Raw genomic sequence first — 25,316 nt, forward strand, 5'->3', positions numbered from 1 at the left:
GCTGAGGGAGATGGGGGTGTTTAGTCAGAAGAGGAGGCTCAGAGGTGACCTCATCACTCCCTCTAACTACCCGAAGGGAAATTATAGCCAGGTGGGGATTGGTCTCTTCTCCCAGGCAGTCAGCAATAGGACAAGGGGGCATGGGCTTAAACTCTGCCAGGGGAAATTTAGGCTGGATATTAGAAAGAAATTCTTTACAGAGAGAGTGGTCAGGCATTGGAATGGCCTGCCCAGGGAGGTGGTGGACTCGCCGTCCCTGGAGGTTTTTAAACTGAGATTGGACATGGCACTTAGTGCCAGGATCTAGTAAATGGACTGGAGTTGGACCAAGGGTTGGACTTGATCTCTGAGGTCTTTTCCAACCTAGTTGATTCTGTGTGATTCTGTGATTCTGCGTGAGAGGGCACAGGAACAGGGGGAAATATTGCTCATCAGTACTGCTTCTCCCTCCCAGTGCCACAAACTGTTGCTGCCTTCTTTTCTCTGGCTCTAGGCTATTAATAACAGTGCCCTTCTGGCACTCTGGTCTTCCTGCAGGATCTCAAACACCTCTCTGCCTGCCTGAGGTCCTGAATGGTCTAGGATGTGCTGCATGAAGTGGTGGGCCTCTTAGGAGCATGAACTTACATCTAGCACCACAGAGACTGTTAAAGGTGTAGGGGTCAACATGTGTTGCTGCTAGCAGCTCAGTGCCCAGCTGTGAGGATATGTATTCAATATTTCTTTAAGAGTGTATCAGGTCATTTGCCTGCAGCTGGGAAACAGCTGGGGGGAAAGCGGAAGATCTGCACAAGAGCTCTGTGGAGAGGAAGGGATGGACAGACAGGTTTCCAGGAGAGTATGTGTTTCCATAGTTAGTGCAGCAAGAAAGTACCTCTTTGGGATTTTTTACGACCTTGACGTGACTCTAAACCCTGCTAGACAAGCCTCAGCTTGGGGAGAAAGATCAAGTGTTGGGTCTTTGCCATTAGCTTAGACACTGGGGAAAAGGCTAGATGACCTTGTTGATAACTAGTTTGAAGACCCAAGCAGGTCTTCAGACAGTTTTATTAATCATAAAAGTCATTAAAAATAGCCAATTCCTCAGGGGCAAAGAAAAAATAAAAGCTCAGAAGAATTAATCAGGGCAGGCATCTCCCATTCCTAAGAGCACTCTGTCTGCATTCTGTGCACAGAACTGAAAAGGAATACTCAGGAGTGAAACTCCCAAGCAATATAACCAAATGCTTTCTCAGGGAAGGGGCAAGCCCTTTCTTATAGACTTAAGACTGCAATATAGAAAGATATTTATGAGCTTTGTGCACAGCTCAGAGACACTGAACTTTAAGACAGTTGACTCCAAGGCTTGCAGGTCACACCCAGAATCATCAAGAGAGTTTTCCCCTTTGCCTTTGTGCTTGGCCTTTCCCCTTTCACTTTTGTTCTTTGCCCATGCCTCTCCATTTTCACTTAGTTGCTTCTAAGCCACTGTCCAGTGGCTGTGCTGTGTCACAGCAGTCTTTAGCTGCCTTTCCCATATGAATCTGTCAGGCCTTTAAAGATGTCTTACATATCTTAGGGCTTCTCAAGTGACTTCAGGTGCCTGTGCTAAGGTACCTGAATCCCTTCTTAACTTTGTCGCCTCACAGTTGTGAAGAAATCCTTCCAAAGCAGCCCAAAAGTAAAACAAAGCATAAAATGCATAAACTTTCCCACCCAAATCAGCTTTATATGAATGTTGACTGCAAAACACAATGGTTTAAATGTAAGCATGCATTTCTATTATTTTAACTGGAAGAGTTTCAATGGTGAAAAAAAATGTGGGTGAACAATATAAGGCAGGCAAAAAAGAGGATGGAGAAAAATTGTAGGTGATGGGAAGAAGTTGCAGAGTTTCTGTGGTCTGTGGGGCAGGTGAATGATACAGAACTTCCACCCAGCAAGGTGCCCCCCTGCAACACTAGACCATTTTTTGACTTCCATGGCCCTGGCTTGGGAAGACTTGGGTGAGACTCCACTCACCAGTACAAGCAAAGAGCATCAATTGTCTGGAAAGCCACTTGGCAGACAAGGCCCTGAGGGTCCTGACAGACACCAAGTTTCCCATCCGCTACCAACGTTCCCTCACAGCAAAGGGAGCCAACAGCATCCCAGGCTGCAGTAGGAAGAGTGCTGCCAGCAGGTGGAGGAAGATGATCCTTCCTCTCTGAAGTACTGGATCTAGGTCAGGGCACCCCAATACAAGTGAGACATGAAGCATCCCCAGCAAAGTGCCATGAAGATGATTTAGGGATTTGTGCATCTTTCACACAAGGAGAGGCTGAGATGACTGGGAGGGAAAAATATCTGACAGAAGGGAGTAAAGACGACAGAGCCAGGCTCTTCTGAGTGGTTCACAGAGGCAGGAGGCTTCTTATGTGCAAAGGGCACAAATTGATATACAGGAAGTTTCATTTGAATATAATAAAAAACTTACTTTGCTGTGAGGATGGTCAAACACTGGAACATGTTGCCCAGAGAGGCTGTGAAGCCTCCATCCTGGGAGATATTGAAGACCCAACTGGACAGAGCCTGGAGCAACAGCTTTAGCTGGCCCTGCTCTGAGCTGGGCTTGGACTGGATGATCCCCAGAGGTGCCTCCCAGCCTTAGCCATCCTGTCACCTTGTGGGACTAGCTCAGATACCACAAACTATGGTGGTCTCTGGGAACACAAAACTCAGTGAGGTATGAATCCCACACAAGAAGCTTGTTAACTAAATGGGCACTGAATCGTTCGTGAGCTCCATTTGGCCATGAGTGTCGTGCTACTGTGTGTTTAAAGCTCACTCAGATGGCTACATTAGTCATTGTCCCAACTTGACAGAAGTGTAGGCTTGGCCTTGGGCACCAACGCTACTGCTGAAACCATGTGCCATCTGCACAAGACAGGTTGGCAGCTTTACCCATTGCTCCATCCTTTTACAGGCTACTCCATGCTTGTCAGAGTAAAAAGGACTCTGGGGGTGTTATTAAGTTCATTTGCTGCATGCAGACTGGAAAACTTCCTTCTCCTTCAGACATTCCTTGATCTGTTTCAGAATGTGGTCAGCAGTGTCCGAGGCAGCCCATCAGGTCATGCTTTATTTATTTAACTGTACTGTACAGCACCTCCCTCCTTCTGTAAAATCTTGTTGTTAGGAGACTGCTTTACATTTTTTTGGAGTATCTCTCAAGTGCAGTTGTCTAGCATCACTGCCCAGAGCAGCTGCTGATAATGCCAATGCACTGAGAGCCAGGAAATCCTTCCTTTATGAAATCAAGAGTAGAAAAGATCATCATGAAATAATGGACTAATGTGGCTATTGTATCTATGCTGCTCATAAATTAGATTTTGAACTTGGCAATTGCAGGGTAATTAGGAGGAGAGTAGCTTTCCTGCAGGAACATATATTTCCTATTCTGCCTGCCTGACACACTCCAGTTCAATTTTTCCTTTGTTCACTCAGCTCAGGGAACGGCAATTACCAAAGGTGATGGCCTAGTGGCAGTTTTCGAATCATGAAGAGCCTTAGCACAGAAATGAAAAAATAAAAAAGGAAAAGGACAGGTATCACTAATAATTAAAATAATTTTGAATCAAAGGGACAATTTCAATAATTGCTTTTGTTCTATAATTGTCACCACATAGCCTAACCTTATGAATTACTAACACAGTGAAATAACACTACCATGGAGAGTGAGCTTAAAAAGACAGCTTTCCTAAACACGTAAACTCATCAGTGAGAGATAAGTTACATTTGGGCAGATGTTTCAGAATGGTGGGTGATGCCATGGCTCTGATCACTAACAGCCATGCAATTTTTAAGCCCTCCTTCCCCTTTCAGCCTTGACAGGGAGGCACAGGAAACAGAGCAGGAATTCCCATCTCGAGTGGCCAGAAGAAGGTTTCACATTGTTAAAATAGATGATTTCCTTCATCTAAGAGTCTCTGAGGAGCATAAATTACAAACAACATCAAAGCAAGTGAAAAGTTTTAGAGCAGACTGTCAAAGAGACTGCTGGGGTTTCCTTGGTAGATTTCCATTTTTCAGGAGTCTCAGCAAATAACTTTCTTTCTCAAAACAATTCCATATGTCTGTGGATTATTTACGGTTGTTTTGATTTTTGTTGTCAAGGGTTTTAAAGAAACAATATTGCGATTATTTAACATGAGGAAATAAAGTTGGACAGACAGCGTCTGCAGTAACAAATTATTGGATGATCTCATGGACTAAAACTTTGCAGACTTGCTTTGTGCTCTCCAGGATTAGACAGCATGAGTCTGGATACAAAGAAAAGCAGTATAGCTAACTGGAAATAAGTATAGGTCCGATACACTACAGATATAGCAATTAATTATACAGGTTACCACAACTGATTTTACAGGATGAAACACCACAGCAAGCGCGTGGCACAAGAGTAAGGGCTGTGAGATATATTGGCCCAGATTTGAGGTAGACCTGAGAAAATTTTGTTTAATGGTCATTGGAATTCATTTGATAAAAAGTGCAAAGGCCAGCTGTGGTCTCCGATTAAAAGTCATCAGGGCAAGCTGTGAACGGATTCACATTAGTTTCCTAACTTAGGGTAAAGAAGTGACTATTATTAGAAAAGGCATGGAGAGACTATGTGCTGATGAGGTTATTAGCTCGTCCTGTGGAGGTGGCTCCAGCTGAGTGTGGGTTTTAAGTGCTTTCCCTGCAGTGGAAGACCGCCATTAGTCACTGGGACATGGACCATGCAGGGGACTGGTGTGTCACACCTCAGCCTGTAGTTCCTGCCTGCAAGGCCGTGGGTCTATTCAGCAGCCACCTACAAACTAGATACCAGGCTGCACTGACCACATCCAGGCAACCAGGCTCCATCTGTGCAGTGAAGTAAGCAGGAAAACGGACGGGGCTGTGAGAAGCATTGCCATGTCTCTGGATCACCAAGCATGAGATGCCAGTTTTAAGCTCTGTCACTACACTGGCCTAAGCTTCTGCTGTGTTGTGCTGGTGGCCAGCAACCACATGAAATAAAGATCCCTAGGAGGAAAGCACAAGTCTGAACACTGTATTTTCCTTTAAGGGAAGGATCCCTCTTTATTTCACATGACACATAGGTGTTTGGCCAAAAAAAGAAAAAGGGAAAAAGGTCTACATTAACTGTTTCCAAGCCTAGCAGCAAATGCCAGAGTCTTAAATCTGTCATTTACTGCTGGTGAATTATTCCAAAAGTTATTAATAGTTCCTACCTAGTAATTCTTCAATAACTATTTTCATAAATGTTGCATCAATAACTTCAAAGCTGCAACAGCATATGATTTTCAGAGTGCACTGTGATTCGAGTTTGATGGCCAGGAGAGGATAAGAGCAGAAAACTAACCATACATGATTATCATGTGACATGAGAAGGAAATGCTACACCGTTCATTGTTAAAGAGTTCACTTTGATGGGTGCACTTCCCTGGGCTGAACTGTAACAGCACCAGTCCTCTGTGCACCACTAGCAAGGAGTGAAGAATGCGGCCTTTGCCTCACTCAATGCCTTGTGTTGACCTGAATGTTTGTGAGGAGCTTGGTTGAAACATAAGCTGGCTTCTCTTCAGTTCTTCCTGATGCAAAACTAACTGGACATGGTTCCATCACATGTCAAGATTATAATTTAAAGCTGATTGCCTTCTGCATTGAATGTGTGTTTGATAACTCAGGGTTCTGATTCATTGGTTCAGGTCTTGATTGTGACTTTGATTTGATGACCGTGTTGTCCACCATTAATTAGCTTGTTGTGGTTCTGCTAATACGGTGATGTGTTTTACATTTGTTTGCTTATTTTTAGTATACAGGGCTGGCTTATTCAGTCCAATTGTAACATGAGTCACATCAACCAAAGATGTATATAACTCAAGATACCTTCCAGCCATGTGGCCCTGCAACTGCATAAATAACTCTACCCCCCACAAGGTGGTATCAAGATTAAAATAGAGCTATCAAAATGCTGTTTTAGCTAGCAATTAAACTCAAAAATCCCCTCAAGATTGCAATACTACCTTTAACAAGCTCTTTACCAGGTGCAAGACAAACCTGAGGCAATCACTTCCTAACTAAGCAAATCCTGTTTACACCTCAGCTTTAGAAACATATGTTGTTAATATTAGAATCGCAGTTGCTGTGTGAGCTGGGTGTTGCTTCTAAGAGAAAAGAAAAGGGTGACTTTTGGGGATAATTATTTTTTTCAGCACAGGTGCAGAAAGTACATTTGAACACCTTAAACATTCACATAAGCTAAGCTTTGACTCAATCAAACCACGGCCTTTCACAACCTAAAAATGGTATAATAAAATCTATGCTTTCAGGCATGATATGGCCTTAATAAAAAGTAGCACAGAGCTTCTTAAGAGGCTCATCTTTTCTCCTTCCAGATTTCATCTTCCCCTCATCATCTTCCTTTTTGTATTGGCCAGACTAACAAAATGTTTCACCATTTCTTCATCCTTACAGCTCTTGGACTAACTCAAGAATTTACTGATGGGTCCATGCAGTTATGGAGTTTGCGGTTACCAGTCCTTTCAAGCCACCCTCCCAGTTCGCTGAACACTGGTGCATGATACCCCTGCAGAGCTCAACTCCAAATCAGCCAAGGAGCACATTGTGATACTGCAGTATGTTTTCTACATGTGAGGCAGTGGGAATTCATTTGCCATACGTTCCCTCATTTAACCAGAGAGGGTATTCATAGCGTTTTCTATAATGGATTTAAAAAACTGATGTGGTAAATTACTGACATATGAATGATTCAAACCAGATCCCCCATTTACTGCTGCTGCACTGTGATACCAGACTTTTGGCCATAAAAACAATAATTTGAGTAAGGCAACTTTGCTGTAATTGCCTGGCCTAATCAACCCAGGAGACCTTACACAGGCAGAGGAGGACAGCAATGTGCAGTCATCACTGACAGAAATTTCTCGTGGCTCTTGTAATACTAATAAATGGTTAATGCTACATTTTGACCAAATGAAAACACAGAATAAAATATATTCCTTCGAAAATAATGCGGTGTTTGCTCAGATTAGTTAACTACATCGAATGCTAAGGCACTCATCTGCTTTAACACTGCCTTTTGTCTGCACGGATAAAGAATATGCATGAGAATAATGCGGGACTCCAGGAGGGGGGTAGACATCCTTGCAACACAAGGAAGAAATTTTTGGATAATCAGGTGTCAACCCGCTGCTTTTCACCAGCATTAAATCCCTTATAATTATTTACTAAAATGTACACATTTTTACACAATACTCAGAAAATATCAGCAGTCTAAGGTTAAAATTTGGTGGCAGCTGACAAGCAGATAACATGCTAATACAGAAAATGGTATAAAAAGAGAAGTTGAAGCTGAGGTCACAGTACAGCTCTGTATCATTTAGGGAGTGATAATCTCAGAGGAGTGTTTAGGTTTTGCTGTCTTTTCAAACTGTTCTCTGGGTTTGCACAACTGACTTTGCAGCTATTGCTTTCCTCTTCAGCTTTAACACAGAGAGGTGCTGTGCTGTGAATCCCTCCAGCAGGAGGAGGAAGAGGAGGAAAACTAAGGGTGATCCAATAGCTGATGGAGCCCCAAATTAGGTTATTTTGAGAGCTTCACCTTTCAACATCCCCACTTCAAAAACGCAGGCTACAGCTTTCATGTTGGAAGCCCAGCACTATTCTGTACACTGCACTTCTTTCCGCAAATCCTGGGAGGTGTTTGCATGAGGGGGTTTTGCACCAAAACCTTTCAATCTGGAAAAATGAATGTGCTTGTTATATGAAGTTCAGCAGACTGGGAAACTGCCAGGCTTTTACAAAACTGCTCATTTTCTGAGTCTCGGCTCTTTTAGCTATTTTCTTTTTTTATTGAGTGGAGGACAAACTCTATCTTATTAAGTGAAAACAATAGAATGAGAAGTTGGAAATTGCCAGGAAGCCTGGGAAAGACCGACGCTCAGCTGAGATTTCATTCCATGTTTTCCTGTTGACCTCACAGGCTCTTGACACTAGAGCTCTGAGTACATTAAAGAAAGGCCACAGTCTCATTTGGTCCTGTGAACATTGGCAATATGTTATGGGGACAATATACAAGCTTGAAAGGGAAAAACCACAGCAATGTCCCCATGCCCTGGAGGTTTTGTCTGGTGCGATGCTGTTTAACCAGAGCACTGTGAGGTTTTAAATGGCCATATGAGATTTATAGTAGGTCATGACCAGATCTCTTTTCAGGGCAAAGTTTGAAAAGTCCATTTGTCTCAAAATTTAAAAAAAAAGAGTCTGGTAATTCTCCAAGGTTTTTCCTTTTCCTTCAGGCAACTATTTTTGCCCAGCCAGAGTTCCTAAACCCTCCCCAAGAGCCCTTTTAATGTGGGAAATATTGTCCTAGTGTCTGCTATCAAAGGAGCAATACTGAAGATACAAATATTTACAAACCCACTCTAACTCCACATGGTCAGTATCAAGCTTATTAAGTTTTAGAAAAAGGGACATCATGACCTTAAAAGAAGTGGCTTCAGGAAATCAGTATTTGAGGGCATTATTAGCAGGGAAGAGTGATGGTTATTGCGGGCAGCTGAATGGAAAAGACTCAAGGTGCAGGCAGATATCCCCCGTGTACAGCTGATGGCGTGGCCACCCCACTCTGGTGGTGATAGCCAGGGGGCAACCCTGACTGGGTGGGTGGCAGTGCTGGTCCCCTGCTGGTGCCCGGCTGGGCTTCGTCCCACTACATGCCAGCAAAACACGCTGGTGTCTGTGGGGCTGCAAATGGGCTAGCCCCACACCACGGCTTCTTCTCCTGTGGTGCAGGAAGAGAGGTTGTCCCCTTCCAATGATGGGGGGCCACATCAACCTTTCAGCAGCAGGTGGTGCTTGAGTAGCCTCTGCCAGACTTCAATTGTGACACTGTAAGCCAGTGGGCATATTTCTGTGAAATCTGCTCTGATGAACCTGCTTTAGCAGGTAGGTTGAACTAGATGATCTCCAGAAGTCCCTTCCAACACCAACCATTCTGTGATTCTGTGATTTTGTGTGGGCCTGAGACTGGGGGAGACAGGGGTCCCAGGGAGGGCTCCAGGTACCCTCAAGTGGGGTCAGGGTGGTTTTAAAGAATGGGAAAATGGCAGATTGGGCAAGCAAGATGGCAAGTGGTAACAGAAGCTCTGGGACAAGGTCCCCTGGGAAACACGGAGAGCCAAAACTGTGGATATCTGGATTCAAGTGGGGGAAGATGCCTGTGATAGTGGGTCTGTGTTTGGTTTTCCTCTTTTCTTTCCAAAGGGGCTGTAGGAAGTAAGAAAAGGAAGATGGAGATGGCAAATGAAGTCCCACTGGGCTTCTGGGAGCCAGGCACGAGTTGTTCCCTCACCAGCACCATCACCCTCAGCAGCCACCACCTGCCAGGGCATGAAACAACACAGACCTCCCCGGGTATGCAATGCCAGGGCCTGTGCAGATCCTCACAAAAGCATGTTAAAGTGTCTTAAAGCACCATTGCAAAGCAAGAAATTTACTTGGCAGGTCTCTCTGACTTTTCTGGGGTGATTTTTATCTGCTGTGTAAATCAGAATCATGGGATTCTTTAACCCCACTCCCTTGTTTTTTTATTCGACAAACTGTTTGTTCATTTAGAGCAGTTATGCTTGATTGTTCCAGTAAATAATAAGTGAGAGCTATGTGTGAATTATTTGGCTCCTAGATTTCCACAGAGAAGGGTCTGTTCTCTCCTGCGTGAATGTGTGTGTGAGAGGCAGTCCCTCAGCATGAAGAAAAGCTATGCGCTTGAGTCAAGAATGTAAAAGACCTTTAAAATCTTTATAGCAATCTAATACAGAAGATACACTGGTATGCAAAGCAAATTTCATTAGATATAAAATACCTACCTTTAAAATAAATAATTTTATTTTTTGCTAAAATGCCAGAAGATTGCAGACTATATAACGATAGCACGTGTCTCATTTAAATCATACTGCATGGAAAAATATCTAATTTAATTTATTTCTATTTTTTTTTCTGCCTTTCAAAATTGTATCATTTTCAGGTTATAAAAATGTAATGTCTGAACTTTCTTTACACCTAGTTTCAAGCCAGACCTAATTTTACATCTAAGTTAAAAACACATGAGAGTACAATGTCATAATATGATCCGGCCCCTCTCTGACTGCAAAAAGGGCAGCCTACTATAAATAGAGTCTTTGGGAGAAGGAAAGTCCTCCATTTTGAGGAGGATTTTGGAATTTTATGCCATTCCAGTTCGGAACAAAGCTCCCAAATTCTGAATTGTGTCATGAAACAGAACCCCAAAAGAAAGCAATAATAATGAAAAATAAAGCAGAGAGTGTTTGTTCTGATCATTTGTAAAGAAAAACTCACCAGACAGACCTCCTGTAAATGCTGACTTTGCAAAAAAACCCTTCCAAATTTGGAAACTGAGCCATTTGAAATTTCAGGGTCTTGGTTTGCATCAACAAAGCTCCAACGGTTTGGGAGCCCAAATACCTTCCCTGCAGCCCTCCTCATCAGGTTGCCAGTGAGGGTGTCAGGGGAGCTGGTAGATAGTCAGGCTGAGCTGAAGTGGAACTGTAACCATATCCTGATGTCTGTACCACACTCCAGATGCATTCCTTGAAAACAATTCACTTGTGAGACATTTCGAAGCTCAAATAGGCAGCGTTGTGGTTTTGAAGAGCTGAAAATATTTCCAAAGTGCTAAGGTCAAATCCTCAGTGGGTGAAAACTGGGATAATGCTACTGAAATCAGTGAAGCTATTTAATTTTGTACTGGTGAAAATCTGGTCTGGTTTAAAACAGAGTTAAAAGTCTAGAGTGAGTGTAAAGTAAGAATCAGTCCTGGTGTGCACTGATCAAAGCCATCGATGAACCACAAAGAGAGTTATTCTGGGACTCAAAATGTTAAAAACAATTATATGATTTAGGCTTTAATTTCATGCAGGAAATAAATCTCTCAATCAAACTAAACCAGAAACTTGTCATTTTTAAAATTTACTTCTCACATTTACCATGAAAAATGCTCCCTGCTGCCACAAACTACTTAGGCAAACCAAAAGGTTTGCACTCAAAGCCAGTTTGTCAGCATTGGCTGAAAAGTGTATAAACATCTCTCCTTCTGCTGATGTCTGTATGAAAGACTTTTCACATGCATGGAAAAATTATTCCTCTCTAACCAGCTCAAGCCCTATGGATAGGTATAACATGCCTTGCTCTCCAAAAACTCCCAACAGTTTTAATTTGCCTTCTGGTATATCAGGTATGTGGGGTCAAGTCCCTAATCTGGAAGCTCTGCAAAGTACAGCACTTCTCCGAATGTGGCTTTGCTTCAGTACCTAGATTTCAATGCACTGCACAGAAGGATTGGTGGTTTGTTTGTTTGTTTCTGTGTTTGTTTGTTTGTTTGTTTTTTGTTGTTGTTTTAGGAGGAAGAAAAGAAACAATTCCTTGTGTGGGAAGACACTTTTGCAACTACTAGTATCTCCAGGATTCTGGGAGTAAGACTGATGGAATTCTATAATGAGGTTGTGGAAGAATATCCTCTTCACAGTCTTTTCAATAGGAGTTTGGTTACAAGTATGGATGGTAGTCCTTGAGAGCCTTAGATGGCATTTTTTGGCCCAAAATCTTGGGTAGTCATGAGATGGCCTGCATATATCACCCAGCATGCACTGATTCTTTCCGATAAAGGAGGAAGATTAAAGCATTACCAAAGGAATATGTTTGTGAGGAAACAAAAATAGTTTTGTGAATCTAAACCTTTTCTCAGAAAGTCTGGATGTGAGTCTTTCCCAAGGCTTTCTTAGCCAAGGACTTCCTCTTTGGAGGTACTACCAAACCTGAAACCTTTCAGCTGCGATATTTTTCAAGGCAAAATATTTGTATGAGATTTTGTGGACTGCACTGAGCTATAGGACCCTACTAAACTGCTGCTGTACCTTCACACCAGCACATGTGAAATAGCTAAGTGGGAAACTGCTCATCCATCCCAAGAGCTCTACCAGATTTCAGAAACGTTCCAGTTTTTCTCTGGGAGGAAACCCAGGCTGTTCAAAGATCACACATTTTCTTTCACTGAAATGCAAGAAACCCAGAACAGTGTGAACCCTTCCTCAATGGCAGAATAAGTCCAACTTTTCTCCAAGGCAAAGAAAGAGGAAAGGGTACAAGTTTTCCTGCAACCTACATCAAATCTGAGGCAGTCATGGAAAAAACAAGAGGAGACTGCACGGGAGACCAAAGTGAACTCCTTGCAGGAACATCTCAGGCCTGATTCAGCCACACACCAATCCCCATGAGGAAATCCCGGGGTATCCATGGAGTTGCCACCGTGCAGAAGCCCAAACCAAACTGTGCTGCAGGTGGGTGAGGGAAACAAACAGGTGGAGAATCACAGAATCACAGAATCACTTCAGTTGGAAGAGACCCTCAGGATCATTGGGTCCAACCATAACCTAACTCTAGCACTAAACCATGTCCCTAAGAATCTCATCTATGTGTCTTTTAAACACCTCCAGGGATGGTGACTCAACCACTTCCCTGGGCAGCCTGTTCCAATGCCTGACAGCCCTTTCCATGAAGAATTTTTTTCCTAATATCCAATCTGAATGTCCCCTGGTTCAACTTGAGGCCATTTCCTCTTGTTCTATCACTTGCTATTTGGGAAAAGAGATGAACACCCTCCATGCTACAGCCTCCTTTCAGGTACTCGTAGACAGTGATTTTCATATTTTCTTAAAATAAGGTGGTAATGAACGTGTGGTAATTTGTGGGAACAGTGTGGTCCCCTGTTTCCTGATCTTGGTGCTGTGTAAACCTGAGCTCTCTTTCTTGAGACTGCCAGGAAATAGGTACAAATGTATTTATAAGATTTCACTTTTGCAGCATAGCACTAAAAATAATACAACAGATCATTCATTGCACAGGTCTCTCTATTCTCTTATCCCACTGCTGAAAAAAGAAAGGCATAATGCTATCAACTAACTGGCCTCCTACCTCTTCCAATAAAGCAAGTTTCAGCTACCGAGTTACTATCAAGGTTAAAATCTGCTTTTTTTTCTTTACATCATGTTCATTGCCTGGGGCGACTGTCATTGCCCAAAGGGAGCATAATGTTCAAGTCTCATTGAAGTATCGTAATATCAATAATAAGGAAAACACAGAATTCATTAACAAATTCACTGCCCATAGCTATGTACTTATGATATATGGGAGTGGTGCTCAGAGCACCAATTCAACAATACTTTAAGTCAGTGCTCCTTTGACCCACGATAATGGAGACGGACGGGCAGGTTAGACAAGATTATGCCTCCAAGGGTTATAAAAATGTAGAAGTTTCTGAACTGCAAACTGATTTTTCAAAGACAATTACCAGCACGATTTAAACGGGCTGCCATTTATGCCTTCTAGGTTTTACATTGTTAATGTTTGTTTCCTCTTGGATTTTTGCTGGTTTTCCTACTCTCACTCTTTTTTTTTTTTTTCCTCAGATACACACATTAAAAAAACACTCTCACACTTCTTGTCATACGTGATTTACTCCCAAGAAATTAAATTACATTTTTATAAGCCTGTGTTACCGCAAATGATAGCTGAAGATTTGCTGAAAAAATTAATTCCTGATCTGTTGCCGTGAAGCGTCCTCGCTAGCACTGTACTGACTCCGTCTTTCAAGACCAGATGGAAGCAGTCCAACGGTATGATTAACTTCTTAGTCCCTGCAATTTCCTATTGCTCTACTTGCCCTAGATTTCAGGATTGACCTCCTGCTTCACTGCAAAATGCACAGTTGCTCAGTTTGATAAATCACATGAATACTTTTTTGATCACAGTTATCTACTATTTACTACATACCCAGTGAGGTTAATCATATGCTGAGGCACTTCATATGCTGCACACACATACACTCTTCTTCCCAATAGCACTTTGCATATTTTTCATGCTGCCAGCCAGCAATGGGACCTATTTTCTCTTTACTAACATATGAACGACCACAGACCTACATCTTGTCTCTTTTCCCCTCCACTTCAATTAATTAATTATCTACACACTAATTCTTAAAAGACCTAGCAAGCCAGAGAAAATACATGACAAATTACTATTCAGACCATTCTTTTAGTGGGTAGTTATTTTTCAAAATGAAAATATTTCTGGGAACTAGAACCAATCGTTTCCCCTCAGGTATCTTTGGAGAGCCATGAGAATGCATGGGGTTGCCCATAGGGAGGTGGGAAATGTTTGGCTGTCATGACAGCACAAGGCTACTACTTCCCTGAAGAAAAAAATACATATTTTCTTTCTCTTTCTCTAAACATCAAAGTAATTTCAGTATTTAGTATCACTATCTAGGGCTCAAAATTATTACAACTCGCTGGGACAGCTTGGCTCCACCTTCTCACACAGTGTTGCAATACATCCAAATCACGTCTCCAGTGCTATGGTAGAACAATTCTAAACAAACACCAGCAGCAGTCAAGGTATGGGAAAACATCCAATAGTAAACAAATGAGGGCTTCAGATCTTGTTCACAAGCTAAATAAAGGGAAATGGCGTTCCAGCTTTACAGAGACATCTATTCCTTTTCACTCCAATCCTTCCATAGAGGCTCTCCTTTTAAACCCCCTTTTCACTAATTCACAACAGTCTCCAATATTGGAAGTAGTGTCCTCTATACAATAGGTGTAATTACTCATCCTCCTTCAAGTTCTCTAACTAGGAAGGCTGAGAAGAGTTTCTAGCAGCAGTCACCCTTTGCTGCCCTGTACTGTGTGGGAGGGCTGCAACTGTGGGACACCAGCATTTCCAAACAGCCAGGCTTTCGTGTAAGGCATAAGTGATAAGTCATAGAATGTCCTGAGCTGGAGGGGACCCACAAGGATCATCAAGTCCAACTCCTGTCCCTGCACAGGACAACCCCACAGTTCTCATCACGTGTCTGAGGGCATTGTCCAGTCTCTGCTTGAACACTGGTCAGGCTTGGAGCTGTGACACCTCCCTGGGGAGCCTGTTCCAGTGCTCCACCACCCTCTGGGTGAAGAACCTTTCCCTAATGTCCAACCTAAACCTCCTCTGGCACATCTTCCTGATATTCCCTTGGGCTTTGTCATTGGTCACCAGAGAGAAGAGATCAGTGCCTGCCCCTCCTCCTCCCCCTGTGAGGAAGCTGTAGCCCCATGAGGTCTCCCCTCAGTCTCCTCTTCTCCAGACTGAACAACCCAGTGACTTGAGCTGCTTCTCATACGACTTCCCCTCCAAACCCTTGGGATAAATCCATATCCTCTGCCAGAGATGTTCTCGTTTTCCTCTCAGAGAGAATCTAGAAAGCTTAAGCAATGTGCTAATGCTGTGAGAACCATGTGTTTGTTTCTGTGGCAGCGAACACGGTTTGTGTACACTCTTCTCCTGCCTGCCTTTGCATCCTGTGGAGCCCGTGATCTCAGTTCCATCATTCTCTGCTGGGACCCAGATCAGCTGTCCTGAGCCAAGGCTTCCCTTTGCCTGTCACTGGTTACACAGACCTGTCACATAAAGCCTTTCTGGTCAGCCAGCAAGCTCAGTCACTCCGCTGATAAGCTGATCATGTAACTTCTCACGTGAAGGGCTCCCACAGTGTGAAAGGCAATGTTATCAAAAAACTCAGTCCAACACAAACATAAGTATGTGAGTGACACAAAGCACATGAATATTTTTGCTAGCTGCCGCTGGACTATTTACTTACTTTAGGGTATCACAAGTTTAACTGCTTTGCTTAATCACAGCTCAAGCAGATACTTGAGAACAAGAAATCTTTGGCTCAGTCCACTGAAAGTTTTAAGGCTGCTTGGACAGCTGCCTTCTCTGCTTTATGCGATCTCTTAAAAGTCTAAACTGCCTCTTATTGTTGCCTTAATACGTTACAGGCAGTCCCTCCCCAGGCCTCCTAAACCAAATGGTGTATCTCAATGTGGCTTTGTCTGAAGAAGAAGAGCCATGCTACAGATCCCACTGGACTGATCCTCGATCCTGTGGCTGCTTACAGTATCAGGAGAAAGGACTGGCTGGCCTCAGGTCATCCTTTTCCATCCCATTTTCCGTGCAGGTGAGTGCTAAATGGGTGCATGCACCCGCAAGAGGTGCTGCAGCAACACCTCTGCTCACAAACATCTCTGTCCCCCAAGATGTGGGGCTCTGCTGCTTCTCTCAACCCTCTGCTCAGCTCCCTGAACCCTTCACCACTCCAGCGGACAACAGGGAGTATTTTTTTGCCCTTCAAGATCTTACGTGCAAATGGCCAGGTCCATTAGGGTAAACCAGCTCATGCATGGCACAGCCTGCATTTCAACGTCCTAACCATGATCAAACATGGACAGACAAGGCACGGTTACAGGGAAATGCAAAGTATGATCCCTTCTGCCCGACAGGAAGGCAGATCAAAGCTCAAACAGTTTGTGTTACTCACCAACCATCATGAACGGGGCTTGTCTACACTGCCAAATGGATGTTAGTGTTGAGACACCTTGTCTAGCAACAGCCCAAGGTGGTAAATCAAAAAGATTTATCATAGCCTGCATTTAGCAATTCAGGTCTGGATGACATGTATATATTAATCAGGTGCTGAGTGTAAGCTGGTGAGCAGAGCTCTTTACAGGACTTACCAGCTGGGTTGGGCAGGGTTGCCAGAACGGCCACACAGTTGGGTGGGCTCAGCTCCCCCCCCACCCACATGCCTGCACCCAGGTTCACATGGGCTGAGCAGGCAGGGTCTGCCCGCATCCTCTGGCATAAGTACACAGAAAGGGTAACAGACCCCAACAGTGAAACAAGCACGTCTCATAACTACCAGCCAAGCACTGCGGTGAATGAACTCTCTTTCCCCTGTTATGATGAGAGAGGAAATTCAGCAGTGGTACAAGGCTTTCCTCTAAGCGTCCAAAGCTCTTCAGCAGACCCACTTGGCCTATGCTACAGCACAGAGAAATAAAAGCAGGTAGGGGAATAAAAGTGCCCTAGGACCACTGTAAATCTTTACTTCATGGAAAAGCCTATCTTGCACATGAATATGAACTGCAAGTAAATGTAATGTGTGGATCAAGTACTGTGCAGTCTCCCTCATGGTGGGCTTTTCAGTCTAAAAAGAACAAAAGAAAAATAATGAGTGTTGTGTTTGGGTATGATTACAAACAGCTGTAATTTACAGCTGGACATTCTTTCCTTGCAAATGCATCCAGCAAGCAAGTGCTTCTGGGTTAGTGGAACAGACTGCAAAAAATTAGCTTTTAACTTCAGCCTTAAGTTCAGAGTTCTGGGACCATGGGAGTCAATAATAAAATCTATTTAGCTCAGCGGGATTAAGCAGGTTTAAGACCTGGCTTAACCACACTGCTTACTGTTAAATAACAACAGAACACACTGAATATTTTAGTTACAGACATTTTTCTTCATTTGAAAGCTATTCCAGCAGTAGATACGAGAATCAGACAATTGACGATACACTAGCACTATACCATTAAGGTATATGACTTAAGTTCTTGCTCTCTCTGCCCCAGAAACTGAGCAATCTGTATAGTTAGACCTCTTTACTGAAGAGCACAATAAAATTAAAACCAAGTTGTGCTGTATAAACACCGAGGTTTTTTCATGAGAGAATGAAAAGCTAATGGGGCCAGTGCATCTTTCCTGACAAAATAGTTGGTGCATGTGCAGAGCAACCTGTCTTCTGGAAACAGAAAAGCTGTTTCAGTCAAGCTTCTGGGTCACTAATCTTTGTGTTTGCACATAAATCTGCTGGGGGTTACTGTGTCATTCTGAAAACAAGACTGAGCGCAATACGTTAAGGAAATCAATAGCTACAGGTTTTAAAACTCTCTTCTCCACCACACTACCGCCCTCCCCTTCTTTCAGTTTAGCTGTTACCTTTTTAACATAACCTGAAAGCAAAAACTTCAGTGAGAACTGCTGGAGAACGTTTTTCAAAATAAGATAATGAGCAAAATTACTGAGAGCTTTATTTAAGCTGCCATCTCCCTTGGTGCTGGGAAGTGCTGGTGTGTGACCAGGAGCTCTTAGTTGCTGCTGGGACACAAGTAATGAGCAGCAACATAACAGGCATCCCTGCTTTAGCCAAGACTAGACAGAAACTGCTATCACAGTGTGGGTTTTTGGCCTCCTGCCCTCCTGTTTGCTCACTCCATTGAGGTTACGGGTGTGGGGGAGACACCTCAGCAGGGTGCACCCCTGGCCTTCCCAGCACCCCCTCCAGAGGGAGGGGAGGAGTGTGCCCCGATGGCTGAATGTTTGCCGAGTAGGTGGGAAATCTGCCATCTCTGGGTATGTTTTTAGGGGCTGAGAGGGGAATATCTGATCATAAATACCAAATTTGAGGTGTGATGGGCAACACTTCAGCCCTTTTGCCCTGAGGATGAGGGCAGCCTGCACCCAGCTCCCTCACCATCCACGATGAGGTAGGGACCATCTATCCATCAGCGTCGCTTTTTTTTCTAGGGGAGACAGAAAGCGCAGTGTGGGGTTTGGGGCTTGTTAACTACCTCCAGGGGCACTTCTGCAGGAATGTTCCTCATTCAGCTCAGGGGAAGGATACTGAGAAAAAATCTCCACATTTCCTTTGGTCATGGTATTGTCCCCACCAAGTGCAAAAGCTGCTTTGCTTCGGGGGTGAGTTTGTGCACCTCCAGGGACAGCAGCATAACGCTGACTCTGACTCCTCTTTCTTTTTGCATTCATCCCAGTTACAGCAAATACTTGTGTGCCCTGCAGCCGTGCCAGCGATTTCACCCACATCCCATACGTTTCACTCAGGATTTTTTTCCTTTTTCTTTAAGGCGGGGTGGGGGGGGAAGATTCTAAACAAAACCATGTTTGTAAACTTGGGGGGGGAAGGTCAATAATTTTGGCGGTCTTAGCCTCCAAGCAGAGAGAAATGTTATTCATCCATGCACAACATATAATTCAGCCTAAGTGACAGGCTCTGCTCTGGAGAAATCCCGGCCTGAGCTGGCTTCCAGAGTCAATTACCGCTTATTCCCAGGGAGGCGGGGGGCGGGGGGCCAGACTGAGCAGAGGGGGCTGCCAACAAGGCATGGGGAAATTTACTCTGTGTCAGCCTGCATGACACAGTACCTCATTTGTGGATAAATGTAAATCTGCTAGTTCTTTTTCACAGGCACTAAAATGTACGGTCTCTCCTCCCCCTTCTCTCTCTGCGTTCCCAAAACTGGAAAAGAAATCAAGACTGTCTTAGAAAGCTACCTTCTATTTCAATCAATCCTCTTTCATAAAAGTCATTTAAGGTAAATACCTGTGCAGACCCATGGCCCAACTATAACATTTACTATGGCCCAAATCCTGAATTTCTCACTCGGGCAAGTCTCCCACTGAAGTTAATGGATTTTTGCTTGAAAAAGAGCAGAGTAAAACCTGAGCACTGTCTAAGGATTTGGTCCCCTGCTTATCTGCCTGGAGCACTGCTGCAGTTCCAGAAGAAGTGAAAAAGTTAATTAAATTCTTCCAAAATACCAATCCCTCAAAACTTAAGCGGTAAAAAAGGGCATTGTTTTTGTGCATAAAAAATACACAGAATCTCATCAAAAGAAGAGTAATTCCCAGGGAAAGGATTCGGAAAAAAGTAAAAAGAGAACATCTTAGAATAAACGAAGTACTTATTGCTGAAAAATGAGCTCAGATACATCTCAGCAAACTCTAAAGCTCAGAATTTACTGCATCATTCATGCTTTCTCCAGTAAGTTTCTTATCTCTCGTTTGGTATCACAACAAGGGATTCTGCATACTCTGTATGAAATACAAGACGACTGTGATTTTTGCAGTAATAAACTCTACACATGCATGACAAATCCAAGCATGCAAAATGTTTAACATCCCAGTTCACAGATACTTTGGGGACAAAATCCGATTATGAGTTATATGCCACAATAAATAGGGCTCAACGTTTCATAAAGCAATTTATAGTTCATAAAAATGACAAAATGTACCTGTCAGATAGAACGCGGAGAGCAGATCTCTGTGCTGCCTGCTGGAAGAAAGGGCAGAGATGTTTATTTTATATTCTGACTTGAAAATTACGAGCACAATCAACACTTTAAAAAATGCGTTACACACATTTTTGTCACGTGTCCAAAATGTTAAAGTACGAGCGAAGTAGCAGAGAGTCTATAGTCAAATGGACTTTCCAGCTTAGTAAATGTAAGAACACTTTGTTAAGTACGCCATAAACCAGAAGACTGTCAAAGCACCGCACGGTATTTGAGGTCTGAACTACTCTGTTTAGATGATTTTTTCTGTGGATCCCTGAAAACTCAGCAAGGCTCTCGGTTCTCTGCCTTCCCCTCTCCCCGCTTCCGCACTCCCACTCCCTCTCCTTTACCATTAGTCTCCTCCCATTCTTCCACAGAAACAAACATCACATATTTGGTTCCTTTTGCGATGAAGCCCGAAGCTATAATTACACATTTTGCAAAGCGTGCCAGAGCTGCTGCAGACTTTTCATGAGCGCTGCCATGTTAATCTGCTGGCAACTTTTGACTACACAGCACAGGATTGACCTGTTGCTGGTTTGCTCCTCAGTTTTTGCCTAGTAGAACTCTTTGGATGGGGTAGGGAAGCATGGTGCTTGTTCTTGTGTTAACCAGCAGCTCTGGGAATAGAAATCATAGTCTCTCAAGTTTAACAGAACGTCCAAGCCTATCCCTGAGCTAGTTTGCCACTTTATTATTATTATTCTTTCCCCTCCTTCAGTCACTTCAAGCGGTGTGATTCATGGCTTTGGCACAGTAACCAGCTGCTAGGCGAAGATTAAATCCATAATGTTTTGAAAATCTGCTTTAAAGCTCCTATTCTATCTGGAGCTGCGTCCCGTTCCCAGCTGTACCTGTCCAGGCTGTGCCTCACCTGGCACAGAAGGGACACAAATCTAAGCAATACGGAGAGTCAAGGGTCAGAGAACTAAACATTGATTCTTTCTTTGCAGTAACCAGTAAATACATTTTGAAACTGTTCTCCCTGTCTTCTCAGGCAGCAGGTGGCTGCATCCCTATCCTTGACATGGCTTGCAGGTGTCCTGCTCAGCGCCCGAGAGCACAGAGGTAACCTTTCTGGCTAGTTGAAACGCTGCTGACAGCCCGCGAAGAAAAACTTGACAAAACCTGACTTGCCATTGCAGCTGTGGAGCATTTCACAGAAAGGTGTGAAAAGATCCCCTGAGTAGATCCCTGCAGAACTGACAAGAGTGCAGAAATGATTTGGAAAATGTTTCTGCTTGATTTTGGAAGCAGCATTTCTGCTCAGGGAACTTTCTGGAATAACTTGGACCTCCTGGTTTCCCTGGAGACAAGTACTTTGCTGTGTATCATATAACAGATTGTCAGGAGAAGAGGGCCATGCCACATCCCCTGTGGCTGGCATGGCTCGCAGGAGGGGTTTTTCCTGAACATTGACTTTCTGCAGTGCGAGTGGGAATGTGTCCGTGGCGTGAACATGCTGGTTTTAGTGTTAGGAAAAGAATATGGAGAGTCTGGTATTTCTCACTATCTACTATTTGCACCCAGTTTGGACACAACCCTGTCCACACCATCCAGGCTACCGAGTACAGGGAGCAGCCACTCTCTAGTTCAACTGGCTGGTGCCACTTTTGGTCCTTCCTCTGCAAGGGGCTCGTTAAAACAATTTCATCCCACTTCTTGCACAGAAATGTAGGAGAGTCTCAAAATGGAGGTCTTAAGGCTTTATCTAGTCTTTAATGCCCTGGGCCAACAGCAATTTGTCTCCTCCCATTTCTAATCACTGTCATTAGCATGAAGCTAAGTTCGAGTTTCAAGCTGCCCAGCTTCGATGCTGACCCCTGCGCTGTGTTATGCCTTTGCCTGCAAAACTCATGACCTTTCTCTCACTATAAGAGCACTTTTCCATGGCCAAGTTGTGTAGACACCATTCAGGTCACCTCTCCTCCTCTCCCGCGAGCACCCAGGTCTCGTCTTTCCCTCACAAGCAGCCACTACGTGGCAGTGCTGTTTAAGCCACTTTTAATGCTTCGTGCTCTTGGCTCAGGCCACCACAGGTGCTCATGTGGTTTGTGCAATGCAACAGGTTGGAAAACCAATCCAGCTGAAAAATAACCTTTCCCTCCTTTTTTTTTTTTTTTTGTTTGTTTGTTTGGGGTATTTTTTTTTTGTTTTTCTCCAGGTTTTTTGCAAACTGGATGACTTCTCTGAGCTGCTTCCCCAGGGAGACGGTGTCACATCGCAGGGTGCAGTGTGAGAATAGGAGAGGGACTGTGGGGGCAGTGGGCAGCAGACACCCTCACTGCTGAGATAATGGCATGTCTCCCAGGGGGGTTGCTTTCACCTGAGATGGCTCCACTCCCTTCTGGGGAGCTGCAGAGCACCACTGAAGCAAGGTACACAGTGGCTGCAACAGACTGAGGGGACCAAAGAAGACAGGTTGCTTTGTAGCCACAGGCCTCGTGGACCTTACAGAGAACTCAAGAGAGCAGATGTGGTTTTTGATGACACTAAAATCATTTAACATAGGAATGTGGGGTGTGTATCACTCTTGCATTTCCCTATGATACTTAATTTTGAGAGAGGTAGAATAGCTGGATACTTTCTCTTCCAGTCTTTCCAATGAAAGGTGCCCTCAGGAGGGAAGAGGAGAGGACTCTTGTTAACCGAGACAGGCCATGTGGTGTTGGACTGCAGCCTCAAGTGCCAATCTTCAGTTTCCATCTTGGTACATCCAGTTGTTGACAGCTTTGGCAAGGTGATCCCTTCTGGGCAAGAAAGTGGGTTCAGATGACAGGCAGGGCAGCAGACAGAAATGTACACGTACTTCTCAGTGAGATCATTCTACTTTTTCAATTAGGCTCTCATTTTAAGTCCTTTAATAAACATCCTTCTTCACCAGGATGCAACGAAAATTACATGGGGCACCTCACTCTTTGCTTGGTGGTCGCACATTCTGTAAATGAGACTATTGATTTCTTTCTATACACCATTTGATTGCATATTTGTGTGACCCCCTGAGTTGGTAATGGCCCCATTTCTAAATGATGGCAGAATAAGATCCAGTCACAAGTTTATTCTTCCTCCCTGGAGAAACAGATCTATTGCCTGCAATGAAAAGCAGTTAGCAACTATCCAGCAATTTTAATTCTAGCCTATATTGCTCCCCTCTCCTGGAGAAAGTGAGCTGTTGTAATTAAAGGTAGTTAGCAGTTCCCTAGCAAGTATAAATACTTGCAGCCACTAATTACAGTCTGCTCTCTTGTTCCCTTGCTAGAGGACTGGGCTGCTTAACTTAGGGGGGAATATCTGCCCTTGCTAACAGTTTTTTTGTGACCCTGTTCAAACTCATTCATGAATCCTCATGGAGGGTCATGACCTGTAGTTTGAGAAACTCCCAGATAGAGAAACAGCTTTCTGTGATTTATTATGTTTCCAATATGCTGGTATTATCTATGTAACAATGTAAGCAAAAGGGTGGTACTTAGTATCATATACTGCCTGTATGACTATTTTTTTTAATAGCTCATTTTGATTGTGCTATTTAATTTGCATTTTATTTTACATCGTTAACAACTTTACTGAGGCCAACTCATCATCCATCAAGAAAGATGAGAATATGTTCTACAGTCTTTATTATTCCTGGAAGTAAGCGACTATGCTGGTTATAGAAATTAGGGCTAAGAAATAATTTTGAAGTTTGATATTGCTGATGGAATTTAAAGGTCTCCAAGACTTACCACTAAGAAGTGCTTTGTGGGAAGCTTAATATTCTCTCAATAAGTGACTGTGTTCACCAGTATTGAGCATAATCCTGAATTTTCAGTTCTTGGAATCAGTAGGGTTACTGATGGAGAAACGTTCTCCTCAATGCGAACATGGGTATTGGAGCCCAACCCACCATGTAATAACTTTAATGCCGAGTAGAAAGCAGGGAAGGGGGAAAAAAATTGCTTAGATGACTGAGGTACTTGGACTAGAGAAACCAGCCACAGTAAATGAGATTAATTACTCTGTTTCACTACATCAGATGTTGTAAATTACAGGATACTGTCTGGTTAGTCTTCTTTGACCCCCATCTGAGTTGGTTACAGATACATTTAGGGTAGAGTTTCATTGATCTGCCTTTCGTTCATTAATCATTTATGAAAGATTCTAGTTGTACCCCAAGACTACTGGGACAAAACAAGTTTTCAGCCAGCAGTAATCATGCTCAGGTTCTCAATCTCCAGAGATTGCATCTCCTTTCTCCATCCTTTATTGCAGTGAGCCAGAGCTTGGGAACATAATCAGCAGATATTCAGGTTTCAGTATGTGTTAAATGACCTACCAGAATTACTTGAAGTGTCACAAGTTGCAATTTGTTGTTGAAGGGAAATCAAAGAGGAAATTAAATACTTTCATTGTAATTGGGACTGAGCAGTGAGCAGAACGGGTTGAATACAACTATTGAGCTGGAGATGCAGGAGTATTAAGAATGGTCCCCAGAAATCCCTCTTTTTTTTTTTTTTTTTCCTTTTCTTTTAAAAATATGGTTGGAAAAGAATTGCTTCACAAACTACTGAGCTTTCAGGTATTTCTGGATAAGAAGCAAGTGAGAACTATTGCATAATGTTCTACGGGGCTTAGAAGAGTGTCTTAGAGGCAGGAACTGCAGGTTGACGGTGTGTGTATTTTCCTATACCTCACCTGTGGCATGTTTTGGCAAATAAAAGCCAATAAATTGACCATTGGCAGATTCAGACATTTTGCCTTCTGTTTTTCTTGTCCTGTGGATTAATCACTTGTTATCACAAGAGAGCTCAGTTACAGCAGTTGTGCGGAGTTACACCAGAGACTCCACTGAGATGGCATAGGTATATGCAAGGTGAGAATTTGAACCACTTCTTTGGTGACAATGTAACAATATGTACATATTGTTCATAGTAAATTTCACTGCTTCCAGAGCATCTTTTTTTTGTCTTCCTTGGGTAGTATGGGCTGCCCTGGAACTGTGCAGTGAATCATTCATGCTCCAACTCAACATCTCTCATATCAGCAGCCACCCAGACTGCTGGATGTCACCCTGTATTGGACTGCAGTTAATGAGCTGTAGGTGCACTTTTTCCAAGCCAGGGTTAAGGAAAGATGTCATTACTATATACTGCCATTTGGCATCCAGACCAGAACAAATACTTTTATATCTGTCTTCTTTCATGTTTCACTCTTCATATGTCTTTCATGTTAATTCTGTTTTAATTTCATAAGGTTTTGTTCATTTTTAGCTTAAATGCACTTTATCCCTAAACTGCG

General features: G+C 43.3%; 1 protein-coding gene across 1 annotated transcript in view; it reads right to left on the reverse strand.

The window, feature by feature from the left end:
- AFF3 (ALF transcription elongation factor 3) overlaps positions 1-25,316 on the reverse strand; it is a gene marked incomplete at both ends in the record, with an annotated part of 326,580 nt that overhangs the window by 59,638 nt on the left and 241,626 nt on the right. Inside the window, one exon of the mRNA XM_080347050.1 lies at positions 20,001-20,041. Within this exon, the coding sequence (XP_080203176.1) occupies positions 20,001-20,041 (41 nt within the window). The remainder of the gene's footprint in view (positions 1-20,000; positions 20,042-25,316) is intronic.

This window comes from Nesoenas mayeri, assembly GCF_963082525.1.
Source record: "Nesoenas mayeri genome assembly, chromosome: 1".
In the NCBI taxonomy this organism is placed as follows: Eukaryota; Metazoa; Chordata; class Aves; order Columbiformes; family Columbidae; genus Nesoenas; species Nesoenas mayeri.